Genomic DNA, 15,401 nt, shown 5'->3' on the forward strand with positions numbered 1-15,401 from the left:
GTTAACCTACAAGCTCTTTGTCCCGCTGAAGTGTGCTTTAACCGCTCAGCTCTATTCAGCTGCATGTGGCGGTGGAGAAGCAGCAGCAGCGTTTCTCTGTTGCAGATTCTGCCCGAGCTGGATGGCAACACCATATAAAAATACCAGCGGGCTTCACCGATTGGCTGAGAGTTGTGAATGAAGCCAGCAAGCGACTGTAAACACGGGCGAATCTCGATGACAGAAACAAATAATTTTATTTGAAAAATATTTCACTGCTGATACATACAATACACTCATCATACTCATATATATTTGCATAAAGTATACTCTTAACATGATAATATTTAAAGATTTGATACATTATCGTCAGGTGGGGCAGGGAGATATCAACAAGGAGAACACTTTATTGTAGTGTGTAGAGTAGAAACACTTAAAACAGAAATAAACCCACTAGAACAGATACAGAGGGGACCTTGCCAGCTGCTGCCTGATTGGAGGAGGACGGCGGAGGCGGAGTCTGAGCCCGGCTTAAACTTAAGCGGCTGAGGTCCAAACAGCAGCTGGTGCTGCAGCTGCCACTCTCGCAGCATTCAGCCTCCTCAAATAAGGATTTCTTTTAAAAGCTGCTGCCACAGTTGGTCGATGTTAACATTGTCTGCCCACGTGGAAATAAAAAAGGGGACTTGTATTAGCCCAGCTTGTGTCTCACATGTATTTTCTTTGAAAGTTAAAAACAGAAAACCCATCATGAAAAAGTATTTTCCTCAAGTGTTAGCCCCGCCCACATCAAAAGTGTTCTAAGTTTGACAGGAAGCCTCGTGTTTGTATAAGAACGTGCTGGTCACTGTGAGAAGCTGAGAAGTTATACATCAGCCCTTTAAAGACCTTTTTCATGTTATACACAAGAACACAGTTTACTTTTGTTTATGCTTTGCAAATAGAGCGATGAAGAAAACTTCTTTTGTTTCTGTGTTTTTTATTCATTTACTTTTTTTAAATACATCTCTGGGATTTCGTCTTTCAGACTCAAATCCAGGCTTTATCGCTGCGCCTCCAAACCGGAGCCTTCATAATGTATTTATAATGCAGCGCCATTAAAAAAATATTTCCAAACATCTAATTAGATTTTTTTGTTTTGTTTCCAAAACTGATTTCAAAAAGTTAAAAGGCAAATCTGATTGTGTCTTTGCTTCTTTTGGTTTTTGTCATGTCTGCCTCTAATTTATCGGACAACACAAAGGCCTGGGGCTGTGACAGCAGAGAGGTGAAGAGGTCAAATTAGGGATCATCTTCATCATCGAGGGAAAAAAAAGTCTATTAAAAATCTCTCGTGACCCCCAGAAACTGTTGCAGGAAGTGATTAGAGATGTTGGTGAACTCCATCTTCGTTACAAAGTCCTCTTTGTTCACCAGCAGTTAGTAAGGTAGTTTGAATTAACAGTTGGGTGAAACGGGCAAAAAAAAAAAAAAAAAAAGACCAAATTTAAGAGTAAATGCAGTCTGGCAAGTCTGCAAATAAATCAGCTGAGAGGTTTTTTGGGGGGGGTTTTCAGCTTCTTTTAGCCCCACCCAGGCTGGTTAAAAAAGGGGGTGGATCCTTCTGTGGGTGGTGTAAAGTAAAGCCCAAAGAGCCCATCTAGTCCCCTCTGCTGAGAACACAGTTCAACACAAGACTGAGAGGCTGAAGGATCAGTGAGGGGGTGAGCAGGTGGAGACCCTGTAACCCAAGCTTATTGGTTTTTATGTTAGCAGGCTGACGCCGCGTCGCCTCCCGCATTGTCAATAAAATGGCAGTGAAGAACATTTCCTCATGGAGGAGCACTTGAACAGTCCTGGTTTGCTGTCGAGCACACCGAGTGTGCCCGCCCATACAGCTGCTGCGCCCACCGGACTCAATTAACCACCTTTTCCCCCCATTAAAGCCTCGTTCTTTGTTCTGACAGCTGTCAGAGCTTCATTCCAGCTGTTCGCTCCTCTCCTGCGGAGCGCTCGCTGCAAACGCTCAGAAGCCCACCAGAGATAAACGAGCAGGAGGCCGTCCACGAGGAGGAACAGATCTTCGCTGATGGTCTTTTTTTTTTTATTATTCCTTTGACCTACAATGCTGGAGTCTTTCAATCTATGCACCAAGACTGTCTTATATTCAGAGCTGGTTTATGGGTCTCCCTGTGGGACTGTGCTGCTCGATTAGGTTCAGTGCAGTTTCACCCGTGTTTATAGGCCTTGTTTTTGAAATAATGAATGATGGGAGTAGATTTACACTTTTTAGCCTTTTTGGTCCAATAGAAATCAAAACGTTTATGACAGATTGGAGATTTTCAGTTGGCTAAGCTGATTAAGGACTGAGCTTGACTCTCATGCAGCACGTCGGAGCTGCAGACGCTGCCGACATTCTCTCAAGGTTTGGGTTTTTCCCTCCTCTTTCTTCTTCGGGGAGAAACTTAACGCAAATAAAAGATTTGGCACTTTTTTTCTTTTTTCTTTTTTTAAATAGATGGCTTCAGTAGTTTGGACTTAAGATCACTACTGAGCACCAGTCATTTAAAAAGCTTCAGTGGTGAAAGGAAAAAGCTTAACGTTGGTTAATAAAGCATCACTTGCCAATAATGCAAAGATTTAAAACTGCAAGTGCAGCAGGCGAGCTGGGAACTCAGTAAAGATGACGCTGAAAAAATACGATTCTGGAGTCTGCTCGAGTCTGAGTGATGCAAATTTGTCACAAATTACGAACCAAACGGACCTTCGAGGCTTTGCAATCAGTGAGTGTGAGGATCTGTGTGGATGTCTGCTCGCCTGCCTGTTCTCTGTGACCACATGGACTCATCTGTGGAGAATCTACACTACACTGCGTCCACGCCCGTCTACCTGCAGAGAGCATTTGGATTGGTATGAGGAAGAACCGCTCTGTGGGCTGAAGAGAAAGACTAAGTTCTAAAACAAGAACCAGAGTATTAAAACCACTGCAGCCACTGTCCGCTTTTATTCTGCATCTTTTATGTTCATACGCAAGCAGACAGTGGCAGTACCATCGACTACGTCATGTTATTACTGCAGCCGTGTGGCGTTTGGTCCTTGGTGTGTGAGTTTAGACCCGTGGCTGTGTTTAGTCCCTCTTAAATCTATCCACGATCCCGAGGCTGTTCTAATCGCCTGCTTTATTTCACCAGCGCCTTTTAAATAGACGGGAACACGTGACGCAGGGAACCCCGACCTAACGGAGCTCTGCACACCCGTCTCGCTTACTGCTGGGATTTTTATTATATTTGCAATGTTTCAACTTATCCCTCCTTCTTCTGTATAGGAAGCATGTCTGCATTCACTAGAAAATAACAGTAAAAAGATCAGTTTGATTTATAAGCAAGGCCACACAGGCCAACCTGTTAAACCTTACTGGTCTGTTTCTCAACACACACACACAGGCACACGCACAGGGATCCTCAACCCAACAACCCCCCCCTCAATTCCAGCGCTTTCGCCTTTTTTTTCTAGCTTCCTAATGCCTCTCTCAGAAGCACTGCAGGCTGTTTGAGTGAACACAGAAGGAAACTGAGAAGTTCGGTATTTCTGAGGAAACAGACGAGGATGAGCAGCTTGGAGTAAAAGTTTGCGTAAACTCTGGAAACAGCAGCTGGGCGGTGCCTTCCAAAACAATTCAGTCTTTACAAAAAAGAAGGAAGAAGTTAAATACATGAGATACACCTGGTAGTGGAATTTTGGGAATAAAGGTCCTCTGAGTATCTTCTGTTGTGTGTTCACGTCCTCGTGCTTGTACAGTATCCTACAGGGAAACCTCAGAGACAGGGGGCTCACCACCCAACACAACACCATTAAACTTCTGCCACCGTCTCGAGTGTCTTGGGGGAGGGGAGGGGGGCCTTCTGTTAATTTGCGTTGATGGGGTAGAGAGTGAAGGAGCATTGACATGTCAGCACCGCCGTTGTTAGAGAAATGGTTTCTCACCGTGGCAACGTTAGAAAACCAGCACTGGAAAAATTAGCATCTTAACAGGATCTCAGCTCCACCTGCAGGGAATGACGAACCAAAAACTTGGGGGTGAAACCTAACGGCCATCCAGTCTGATGGACACCTAAAGAGAGAGGATCTCCTCTGTATCTACAGAGCGTTTTTTTTTCTTCCTTTTTTTGTTAAGATGGACATTTTTGCGGTGCCGTCATGCACACAGGTTGGAAAACGTGGCAACCAGACGTCGACCCCACGTCAGCAGCTCCGGCTCGTCCCTCCCAGCTTCCTCACAACGGCCAGGGTAGGTCGCTGAAGTCGACGGGCCCCCCGAGGCCAGCGTCCGCCTCCAGCAAGGACATAATGACAGCCATGGCCGCCTCGTCGTTGCTGGGGCTGCTGGAACCGGGCTCATCCATGATGTCTATGCTCAGGTGGGAGTTATCACCTTTACAGAGAGCAACTTGTTAAGAAGATGACTGATGAAGAGGTCATAATCATAAAATGACAGATTTACTCAGTGACTTACTCATGATGGACTGGTTGGAGTAGGGGTAGCCAACAGAGTCGGGTCCAGGAAGCATCCCCGTGCTTTGCAGCTCGGGCGTCCCGCCGTTCTGAATCTGCAGAGACGACATGAGTAAACATCAGTTCAATGTAAAAACATTGAACTTGTTCAGTGAGAGCGAACACTGAGGTTCGTGGAAGCATGAACTTGTATACACATGTTAAACTGTTAAGCAGCATTTTTATCATTATTAAAACAGGATAAAATAATTTTGTACATTTTGATCTTCTGGGTTTGTTCTAGGGGCATTTTTTTCAGGTTTTAGACAGACCCATGAAGTTCCTGCACTATAAATACTAAGATTAGACCAGACGAGTTTGGTGTTTCAACAATGCAATTATGTCTAAAGTAGAGACGAGGACAGTTATTCTGTTAGGGTAGTGCAGGAGCTAGAGCAGTGGTGTCAAACATGAAGCCTGGGGCCCAGAGTTGGCCTCTGCAAGACTCCAGCCCACTGGATGGCTCTGAAAAATGTGAAGGAGTGCATAGATTTGAAGTTTTAACAGTTTTTACAACTTCTCCTAATGATAAAGAACCCCGATTAATTGCCATTCACACAGCAAAGTAATTAGGTAATAGATAAACACTTAAATGACATAAAGTTCCTGGTTTTTCCGTATTTACTATATAAAATTATGATTTTTACATTAAGTACACAGGACATTTTCTCTGAATTAACAAAAATGTAATATTTTACAATTTCTGGGCAAAGAACTACCAGAACCTTTTCTGTAATTATACACATTTATCGTGTAGTCTAAGGAGCTTCTTGAAGATGATTCACCTCTCATCTGAGAAGTGAATCATCTTCAAGAAACTCAGACTACGATGACCTGAATGACTAAGAACCATCACAGACATTCATCGTGTAGTTTCACTGATTCAGCTCACTCAGAGTCAGAGTCTGGATTTGGCCCACATTGTAAAAGGAGTCTGACATCCCTGCCCTGGAGGGTCAAACTGTTTAATTTTATCCTAAAATAAATAAATGTGCATGACAACAGAGAGATGACAATACCGAGCAAGTGATTTACAGAATTATTTTATTAGTAGTGACTTTTAAAGACACCATCTCAAAATAAAGGACATCTAAAGACTTTATTTTTCACGTTTTATTTACAGATATATGAATATTTTTTTTAAATGTCCTGCAGGAACCCCGAGCACGTGGCCCTCACCACAGTGCACGTTCACAGAGAAGCACACAAATTCAACTGCTTTCAGGTCAATTAGGTGTGTGTGTGCGTTACCTTCTTGCCCCCTGGGGAGCAGGTGTCGGGTGGAGGTGTGCTGGTAATATTCAGAGGGCTGGAGCCACAGCTGGAGGGGGAGGAGCCTCGAATCCTGATAGGGAGAAACAGATAACAGCAGTGTTTCTGAATCAGATCTAGGCTGTCTCCAATCGTCTATTCCTGTATTCACACTCGCCATTTTGAATGAACTGAAAAGTACAAGTACATGAAACACAACAAGTACACCATTCCAGGTACTCGTAGAGTCGATATCAAGTACCAACACGATGCTAGTGCTACAATAAGCCTATTTATTTTGTGACTATGTTAATTGCTCTCAAACACTTAAAGAAAGGTTTTTCCATTGCATGTATGCTGATCCTTTGTGGTTTCTTCTCCTAGCAACCAGTGCAGCGCTGAGGTATCACACACTAAATACAAGGGAACTGAACAGATTATACCTGAAACAGCTCTGTGAGTCCAGATCAAACATACTTCAGATTTAAATATCAGGTCAGTAAATCCCTCGTCATGGTTGGAGAGACTCTACGAGGTTTGCAGCTGGCAACAATAATTTGTTTTCCTGCCTCAGAACCTGCACCAGGTGGAGAATGTCTTCATGCTGCTCTCTTATGTGACATGCCAGAGCAGAACAAGGACGACTAATCCTCTGTGTATTTGCTAAAGAGGCAGCCAATTATTGCCTTGTTATTTTTTTGTCCTAAAGGATAAAAGAAAATGTGCATGTTCACACGTACTGCATGAGTAATTACACACACGCGTGTATGTATCGCTGCATCAGGCATGAATTCATGTGGTCTGCAAATTTGACCAGTCTCAGAAGGTCAAACAGCATCTTTCCCTAAAATGCCAAAAAATCTTCCAGCACATGAAAACCCCAAATAAAAAAAGTCCCTCTTCTATCAGCCTCACTGAACACAATCATTTTTCAGAACTGCCATAACAATCGGGCGATCATTTATCAGCAGAGACAGTCTGTGGTATTTTGGCTGGGTTTCATCATCAGCCTTGAAGTTTCACAAAGCGAGGAGAAGAGCCTGCAGCGCGAACACACTGTCCTACTTTAGACAGCACAGAACATGTGCCTATTCTCCATTTTATTGTAACCTGACATTTGAAATGATTCAGTGCTTCAGTGGTTTGTCATATACTCACCTGCCAGTGTGTACAGCTGGCTTGTAATACCTGATAATTCATTCTCTGTGTCACCTCTATCAGCATGATCTGAGTAAGAAACTAGGCCACGGTGATTTTCCATTAGAGCACTAACGCTGGTTTTCTGCTCGACTGGTTTGAGATTGTAAAAACCACAGAAATTCTCCTATTCTCACCTCTGGATCTCCATCACTTCCTCAGCAATCATGCGTCCAATCTTCCCAGCTCCCGCTCTTGTGCCGCCGGGGATACCAGGCACCGTCTGCAGCGCCCGCCTCCCCCCACCTACCAATCAGCAGCAATCAAGAGAAGAAGAATGTATGCACTGTGAAGAATAACTGTGGACATGGGCTGATGTTTTTGATAAATAAGCAGGGAGTGAAAGAATGAAGGAAGTCATTTACCCTCTGAGGTCAGGACGCTGTCCATACTCTGTGGAGAGGCAGCAGACTGAGGGTAATCTGATCCCTCCATCATAGGACACCTGAAGAAGGGGGGAGAGCGCACAGGTGATGTACCCGAGTCTTCAAAGAGCCAAAATATTTTTGTTTATAGCTTAAAAACTTCCAGGTAAAGCAAATAAAATGCGTTTTCAGATACTTACGACACCACAGTGTTGGTAGACACGATGTACTCCACCTCCTTGGTCCAGGGGTTCATAAAGCTGAACCATCTGCTTCTTAACGTGATGAAGGAGCCATCTTTGATCTTGAACTTGTAACAGTTGGTGTTGATCTTCTCCCTCATCTGTAGCACTGTGGACATTTGCGATACATTCGCAGTGAGCACACGCATTCATTCATTCACATCTTCTCTATTAAACTCTAACAAGGATTCTAGAGGTTTCTCAGAAGGCACCTTGTCTGTGACATTCTGCCAGGTGGCTGATGTCGTCCTGGTGGAAATACTCATAGAAGGAAGTTCCCAGCAGCTCCTGGGGTAGGTAGGCTAGGATGGCTGTGGCTCTGGAAGAACACACAGACACAAAGAGGATTGTTCGCTTGCAGCTGCTGGTGAGAGTCTTAATTATGGGCAACAAAGGTTTTCTAAGATAGTGAATCACCCAAAAACAGATCACTGTGTCCTGAAACCTCACTGCACTTAATGCACTGAGCAAGAATAAAACTCATTTAACTGAAAAGCTTTTCATCTGTACTAAAGGCCGGTTGTAACACAGCACCAAGGTAAAACAGTGTGTACTGAAACATAATGTGTTCATCTAAACAGCTAAAATTAAAAACTCAAAAATCACCGCATCCTAAACAGGGGTGTATTTGACTCCATCGTGTTTGTTGCTAACAAAGGCTGTGCTAAATGACACAGCGCTGCAGGTAAAAGCAGACTATTTGTGGCTCTACTCTGACATTTTATGCACTACAAGTTATTTCGATTTCTCTGAATCCATATTTCCTCACAGCTCTCACCCCTCCATCCTTCAGGAGGCAATTTCATATCAAACTCTCATATCAAAATTACAGTCTGTTCAATTTTTGGCCATTTTATCCTTTTATTATCCAATCTTTTGCTCTCTAAATATATCAACAAGCAGGCGGACTCTGAGGATAAGCTGAGGGAAATGCGACCTTGAAAATCATGCGAGTATGCAAGCAGCTGAACTTTACTGTCCTGTCACATAAATCAAGACGAGGTGACCTATTCGGCTCTCCCCTTTTGCCTCTCACCTCTGGTCAACGAAGACGAACTTGCCGTCGATGGCGTGCCGGGAGACGTACTCTGTCGGCTTCACCCTGATGTCTGCCAGGCTGGGCTGGGGGACGATGTGGGGGTGCAGGCGGCCGATGGCCACCAGGCAGCTCAGGTTGCAGCCCTCGTTGTCGGGTTCATTGTCTTCGTCGAGACCCATCTTGGTAGGTGGCCAGCTCTTCAAGTAGCCTGTGCTGTGGATAGTGCAGAAGCTCTTACGGTCCGCTGTAATGAGAGTGAAGAGACGCGAGAGAGAGGCGTTAAAATTAGAAATAAGCAGGGCCATCTTAGTGGGATACCGTCACCATGCTGTGGGGTATGATGGAGCATTTTTTACAGTTCACTGAACTGAATGTGATGGGGATTTATTTTTGATTATGAACCCACATCTGAACAGTTTGGCTGATTGATTCAAAATCTCTTACAAAACGCTGAGGAAGCCACAGCAGTGATGCAGTTACAGCTAATTATCAAATACAAATCAAAACACTAGGCTGAACCCTTGAAGACAAATCATACGGTCGTCCCTGCAGGATTAAAGGATCACAGTTAATCAGCTAGTGCTGTGTGGACTTTGGCCTGTACCCTCTTTAAACTATTTTTGACAAATGAGCCCATCTGTGATTTTCAGGGCTGTTTATTTCTTGCTCTTTGCCATAAAACTACAAGATTAGAAACTACAAGAACCTCCTGCCTGGCAACTTCATCTTCAACAGCCTTTGTCCAGTATATCTGCCATCCTTCCTCTGCAAACGCCCAAACCATCTGGAACACCTTTCCACTCTCTATGAAGACGGGAGTACTTCTCCCATCTCCTCAACACATGTTACACAAGTAAAATACCTTCTTGGCGGTTTCACTTCTGTAGCTGTACTGAACTTTGCAGCCCCCCCCCCATGTAACACAGAGAAGTGTGTCTCCATGAACGTTAACTGCTAACATTTTTTAACATGAACTGTGACAATCAGCTGCATGTATGTGCCTGCAAATGTTCCTCTGATTATAAAAGACGTTTTACACTCCAGTTCCTCAATAAGCTACTAAGTAGCTCCAAACGCAGCCAGCCATGTTTTCATTTGCTCTTAGACCAGTGGAGCAGATGCTGCAATGTATTCCAGGAAAATCTTCTTATATTGACTGATCGAAGTGCAAATGTCCCGTGCGTCACTTTCCGACGAGGAAAATTGAGCGACCCAGGCTCCGTTCGTGTCTTGTTCTAAACCTTTGATTTTTAATCTTAAAAACTCGAGTCCAGGCGTGATGTTACACTGCACTCCAATGTGTTCCAGCTAATTCACCACGGCTGAAACCACCGTCTGCCAAGCTGACTCAGACTGCTTTCAGCCCTGACCTGCTTGGCACACAGCTAATGAAGTGTGATATAGAGGTTGCCAGAACAGCCCAGGTGCAACTTCCAAATAAGATTCACACAAATCAGAATTTGGTCAGTTAAATGTGATTCAGCAGGTCCCATGTGTTGTTGTCGTTCATATTTTTTTACTTGATTAATGGGCCATCACGTGTTTCTGTTCAAATTAAACTACCTCAGTGCTTCTTAATTGCAACATAACATTTTCTTGTAGTTTGTGATGTTGTTAAATGATAGTCTGGTTCTTGCTCAGAGTTCAAATTCATTTTTGGCTTTAGCAGTTTTTGTGTTAACTTTTACTGTTTGGACCAACTCTGCAGAAATGAGCTGGAGGCAGAGCGTGACACCAGCAGAACCAAACTGTTTTCTGTATGATTTAATCAGCCTTACACACTGTTGCGGATCAATTTTGGCCCGCCCACTCTACCTTACAGTGTTACTTCACTGAGATTTTTAGGCATTTGCTCAGCACAGCTGAATCTTAAGGTCCAACCACATCATTACATTCAGGGTGAGGTCTGGACTTTTAATGGCACATTGCAACTGTTCATCAACAACAAAGCAAACTGTTAAGGTAGTTAGGCCAAAGTTCACTTTAATGAGAACGTTGTCATCTTGCGAGAATAAAAATCCATCTTCACATTTTCACTCTGTGGATCTCTTCACAATAAAAGTCCAACTGAAGTAATCGTAAGAGTGAAGAAACAGCTTGATACTTTTCTTTCCAGCCACCCAGCTGTAGATTTGCTGCTGTGCAGGGGATCGCTGTCGTGTCACACGACCCAACTTCGTCATTTCCAAGCTTTATTAAGGGGCAGACGGCCTCAGATATGTCTCTAGAATACCTATGTATACAGCTGAGTTCATGATCTTTTTCTAAATATAATGTTATGAACTTTAACAGTTAACATGTTAACTGAGGCCTGTAGAGCCGGAGATGTAGCTCCTGGGTTATTTGTAGTGCCTTTGAGCATTGCACAGTCTGACCTTGGGGTGAATTCTGGAAAGATTATAGCGTTATGTTATCACCCTCCTGAATGCTCCATAGAAGCAAACTGCACAACTTCTGCTTTTACAGAGGTAGTCATTCTTGCTCATCAGTTTGTCAAGTGCATTTGATTATCAGCACCTGGCTTCTTCTTCCCCTTTAAATTATAGAAGCAGTTAATAAAGATCATAAAGATTCCGGCAAAAATCTTCTTCATCTGACTTTACCGAGCAACCGCCTATCAGGAAAAAAAGGCCCTGCGCCTCAGGTTTCAGCTCCTCTCATCTACAAGTGCAGCGCATGTTGTTTGCAGATAAGCGCTCGCAGTCTCACTCAACTGAAAGCATCTTTGATTGATGCTTCATAGCTCTGACTTTCAGAGGCAGCCCTATTTTCAAAGATTATCACTGGTGAGATTCTTTTATGGCGTGTAAGCTTTGCTGATTAATTAAAAGGTTTTCAAATGAATAAATAAACTCTGTCCTCTCATCGGGTAATAGGACGCATTCATACACAGAAAACACATCATTCAAATAACTACTTAAACACAAAAGAAATACCTGAAACATGAATAAATAATCACTGCTCCATCATTACTGTTATAGCTTCCCCACCTGAGCCCTCATGCATTACCGAAATAGGATGCATCTATTTTAGCCAGTTCTAGTAGTATAAAAGACAAGAAAAAAAGCTGATAACTGTCAAATGTATCGTTTTCATTATAATATGAAAAATTTGAATAGTTAAACTAACAAAAGCCGACCAAAAATTTAACCTTTTCAAGCACTAAAATCTAAGCAGACAGGTCTTTCTCTAGAATTTGTTTTTGACAATATAGAGCGGGTAAATAAAGGTTAAATAAACACCATGCTCTCATGCCAACTGAGGTGCAATTCCTTGTTATGAAAAGGATGTGAACCTAAAAATAGAAGAACAGGAACACCAGGAAATGAGGGCTTTTGGTTTCATAAGGAGGTGATGGAGATATTTACAAAGCACTGTGTGAGATGTAAATAGAGAGGAGAGAGAAGCCGCTCCAAAGGTCTCTTAAGACACGGGATGCAAAACACTGCTGGCTTCATCGAGCTGATATAGTGGAAGCTCTCCGCAATTCAGACGTGGCTTATTTTTATGTTAATGCTCCTCACCCGTTCTGTCAGACGATGTGGGAGAAACGAGCCACAGCAGCAATACCTTTTACCCTTTAGGCCTGACAGTGATGTAAAATGCTTGAAATTAGAGTTTGTTTAAAACGACGATACTTTGGTAATTACAGATGCTACATCCTACATGTAGTCATGATGGTGCATCTACACCCTTAGATAATTGTTAAGGGAAAAACACACCATGTCATTTATTGTTAGATCCTGACCAGTCCTATCTCTGTGTCAAGGGTAATTAAGTTCTTGCTGTAGTGCTGCGTGCATAAATGAGTGCATCCTTCTTTATTTAGAGATGCTTGCACACGGACCCTGCAGGTATGTCATTAACTTAGAATAAAGAGTTTTAGAAGCAACTGGGAACAACAAACTAACTTCAGCTGTTACTTTTTGTCAGATCTAGACACCAATCTCCAAAAGAGTAAGTGGTAACTTGACTGCACGTGCTTCATAAGATTGCTGTCACAGCTTTTCACAAGGCTGTGATCAGTCCACCCATACAGAAACAGCACTGACAAGCAGAGACATCAGATTTACAGAAATGAGTGGATGTCAGAAAGGGACCAGAGAGCTGATAAGCACAGAGCTTTTTCAGGTGGTGCTCTGACAGAGAGGAAGGTTGTCAGGTTTTAATGAAGACGATGGCACGCTACCTTTTTTCTTAGAGCAGGTGGAGGGAAAGTCTTTATCTTCTACTTTGACAGACTGCCTGTTGCACTTCATCCTGCAGAAAAATGACCGCCTAGCTCCAGAACAGAGTCTAGAAGGACCGGGGGTGATGTCCGTCTTCACAGGAAGACCAGCTGCAAAAATAAAGGAAAGAAAATAATCAGTCAACAGAAAACGACTATTCTTTCAAGCCTCAGCAATTTTAGAAAGAAGGACTTGCACACAAATAACAAAGGAAACGCACATGTGGAAAATAAATCCATTTGGAGCTCTTGGTTGCATTTTCTATTCTTAGTGCCTTGAATGATGCACACTTCCCCTGTTTTACCTCCAGCTGTGTTTGCCATCGTTAAATCAACAGGCTTTTCCTTTGAGAAAATGCACTGACTGTTTCTAGCCTTCAGTTCCCTATATGGGGTTCCTTTTTCACACCATTTGGTGTGACAGATTTTAACGGCATTGACCAAACTCTTGGCTCTACAAAACAGATTACACACGTCCATTTTTGCTTACTTTTAGCATCGATGAGTCTCTCTCGTGGGGCTGTATCAGAGGACGACAGCTGCTCTTTGACCTTGGCGATGTCCTTGGGGTGAAGGTAGTCAAACAGGCTCTGACCTATCAGGTCATTCTTGAGAGGAGAGAGAAAGATGAATAAATTTGAATTGTTTAATTTGTGGAATTTCAAATTAGGATGGATAGACAGATGTTTGCTGGCTATGAATTGTCCACTTGTTTGTGTAGTAATAGTGATTGAGCAGATTCACAGCATCCTTCTTTTGCTTTGTAAAGGAACTAACGCATGCCTGACGCAGATCCACAGTAAAGCCTTTTAAGGTGGCTTAAAAATCATCCACCATTAACAAAAAGATCCCTTCATTCCTCAGGCTGTCAGCGTACCTGGCTGTAGTTGAGAATCTTGTACACGGATTCAGAAACAAACAGGATCTTGCCACGATCGCATCCGACCACAAACAGGAAGCCATCAGCAGCCTGCATTATTAAACAGAACGTTAAAAACTGGATTAAAAGTTCATTTCTGGAGGTTTTTCCCCCCCTTTGTATAGTTATAAAAAGAACCTTAATTATTTTTGATTTTTCCACTCACCCTTAGTATCAAGTGCTTCAGTTCATCATCTGAGAGGAAGGAAGGCTTGTAGTTTGCCTCTGTGTACGGGTTGGCTGCACCTGCACACAACATTAAAACACACGCAGGTCACACCTGTGACTATTCAGACTGCACATGCACACATAAGAGCATTTTTAGAAAGCTGTATGCTCCCACTTAATCTTATTTGCTTTGAGTACCATGAATTTATCTCCCTTTAAGAATTACACACAGTTCCATATTTGGAAATGTTTACCAAAGGATTACAAATATCAACTGACCAGCTGCTGACCAGCCCCCACTGACCTTCACATTTTTAACAGCGGTCTCCAACACGGCACAGGTAAGTATTTCACTGCATTAACATCATCCATCTTAACTATCCTGACCTGCCCGTTCCCCGATTAGGGATCCATCATCAATTATCTTCTTTATTTGTCACCTGATCAGTAAAAACCTCTCACGTTTCCCATGTTTATGAATATGTTTCGTTGTTTAATCTTTATTTAACTGGGATGGAAACCCTCAGGTCCTCAACAGCGCATATTTCACATGTTAGTACAAAAACTGATGCGAGCAAGTGTTTGAATGAGAAGACTTTTCACTTCGTTGCCTCCCCAACCCTCCCAGTTGATTCTAACCTCTGAGCGTCTTCATGTGTTGGACAGCCATCCGGAGGACTGTCAGTTTATCCAGCTTGCGGGACATGGCATTGCAGGTGGGCACCAGTGACGCCAGCTCATCGATGAAGCTGTTCATCTTGTCTCTGCGACGTTTCTCAATCTGGCTATGGGCCTCTCTGTGCAGGAGAAGACATCAGACATCAAAAAAGTGTCAATGAACAAAGTCATTTTCCACCCATCTTGCTGGCAGAAATCCACAGTAAATAATAATAAACCAGCTTGGCTGAACTTTACCTGCTCTACAAAATACAAACTCCTAGCACCTTATCCAACAGACTCCACTGTCTACGCATTCATAGTCCTGTCTAACATGATATAAATCAGCTAGCAAGACGCAAAGAAAACAGCCTCAAGAGACATGAAGAAATCCAGTTTTTGTTGTTCTGCCGATCCTCCACGACTATAAGGTTATATCCTTCCTGCTTGTCTGCTCTCGCTTTGCACAGAAGCAGCTATAAAAGAGAATTCTTTCCATGTAAGAGAAAGACAGCTTGGCTTTAGCAATTAGGTTTGCTTTTACAGTCCCCTTCCACATAATGCTTGGATCTATACACTTCAATGTATAAAGTTTCTTATTATCAGTGTGCACAAAGATCTCTCTGTCCCCATCCACAGAGTGACATTTAATTCATGCAAGGGAGCTTAGCAGGTAAGGGGGAATGGGAGAGAGAGAAAGAAAAGGAGTGTTTATACCTGGCATTCTTAATCCTGCCCTGTTGGTCACTGAAAAGACAAAACAGAGAAAGAATTAGAGAGAGAAATTAGAGAGGACTGAAGGGTTTGATTGTTAAATTAATGCGAT

General features: G+C 43.0%; 1 protein-coding gene across 3 annotated transcripts in view; it reads right to left on the minus strand.

Moving 5' to 3' along the window:
- Positions 1 to 217: 217 nt before the first annotated feature.
- Positions 218 to 15,401, minus strand: part of LOC309710989 (basic helix-loop-helix ARNT-like protein 1) — a 32,235-nt gene continuing 17,051 nt past the window's right edge. For all 3 annotated transcript variants that reach the window (XM_082540916.1, XM_082540914.1, XM_082540915.1), the window contains 14 exons: positions 15,293 to 15,322; positions 14,558 to 14,715; positions 13,917 to 13,996; positions 13,709 to 13,801; positions 13,322 to 13,439; positions 12,793 to 12,942; positions 8,601 to 8,847; positions 7,777 to 7,883; positions 7,523 to 7,673; positions 7,323 to 7,402; positions 7,095 to 7,203; positions 5,761 to 5,854; positions 4,472 to 4,565; positions 218 to 4,390 (listed from right to left, as the gene is read on the minus strand). In XM_082540916.1, the coding sequence (XP_082397042.1) occupies positions 4,233 to 4,390; positions 4,472 to 4,565; positions 5,761 to 5,854; positions 7,095 to 7,203; positions 7,323 to 7,402; positions 7,523 to 7,673; positions 7,777 to 7,883; positions 8,601 to 8,847; positions 12,793 to 12,942; positions 13,322 to 13,439; positions 13,709 to 13,801; positions 13,917 to 13,996; positions 14,558 to 14,715; positions 15,293 to 15,322 (1,669 nt within the window). In that variant the 3' untranslated portion in view covers positions 218 to 4,232. The remainder of the gene's footprint in view (positions 4,391 to 4,471; positions 4,566 to 5,760; positions 5,855 to 7,094; positions 7,204 to 7,322; positions 7,403 to 7,522; positions 7,674 to 7,776; positions 7,884 to 8,600; positions 8,848 to 12,792; positions 12,943 to 13,321; positions 13,440 to 13,708; positions 13,802 to 13,916; positions 13,997 to 14,557; positions 14,716 to 15,292; positions 15,323 to 15,401) is intronic.

The sequence above is a fragment of the Aulonocara stuartgranti genome (genome assembly GCF_965226115.1).
Source record: "Aulonocara stuartgranti genome assembly, chromosome: 7".
Classification (NCBI taxonomy): domain Eukaryota; kingdom Metazoa; phylum Chordata; class Actinopteri; order Cichliformes; family Cichlidae; genus Aulonocara; species Aulonocara stuartgranti.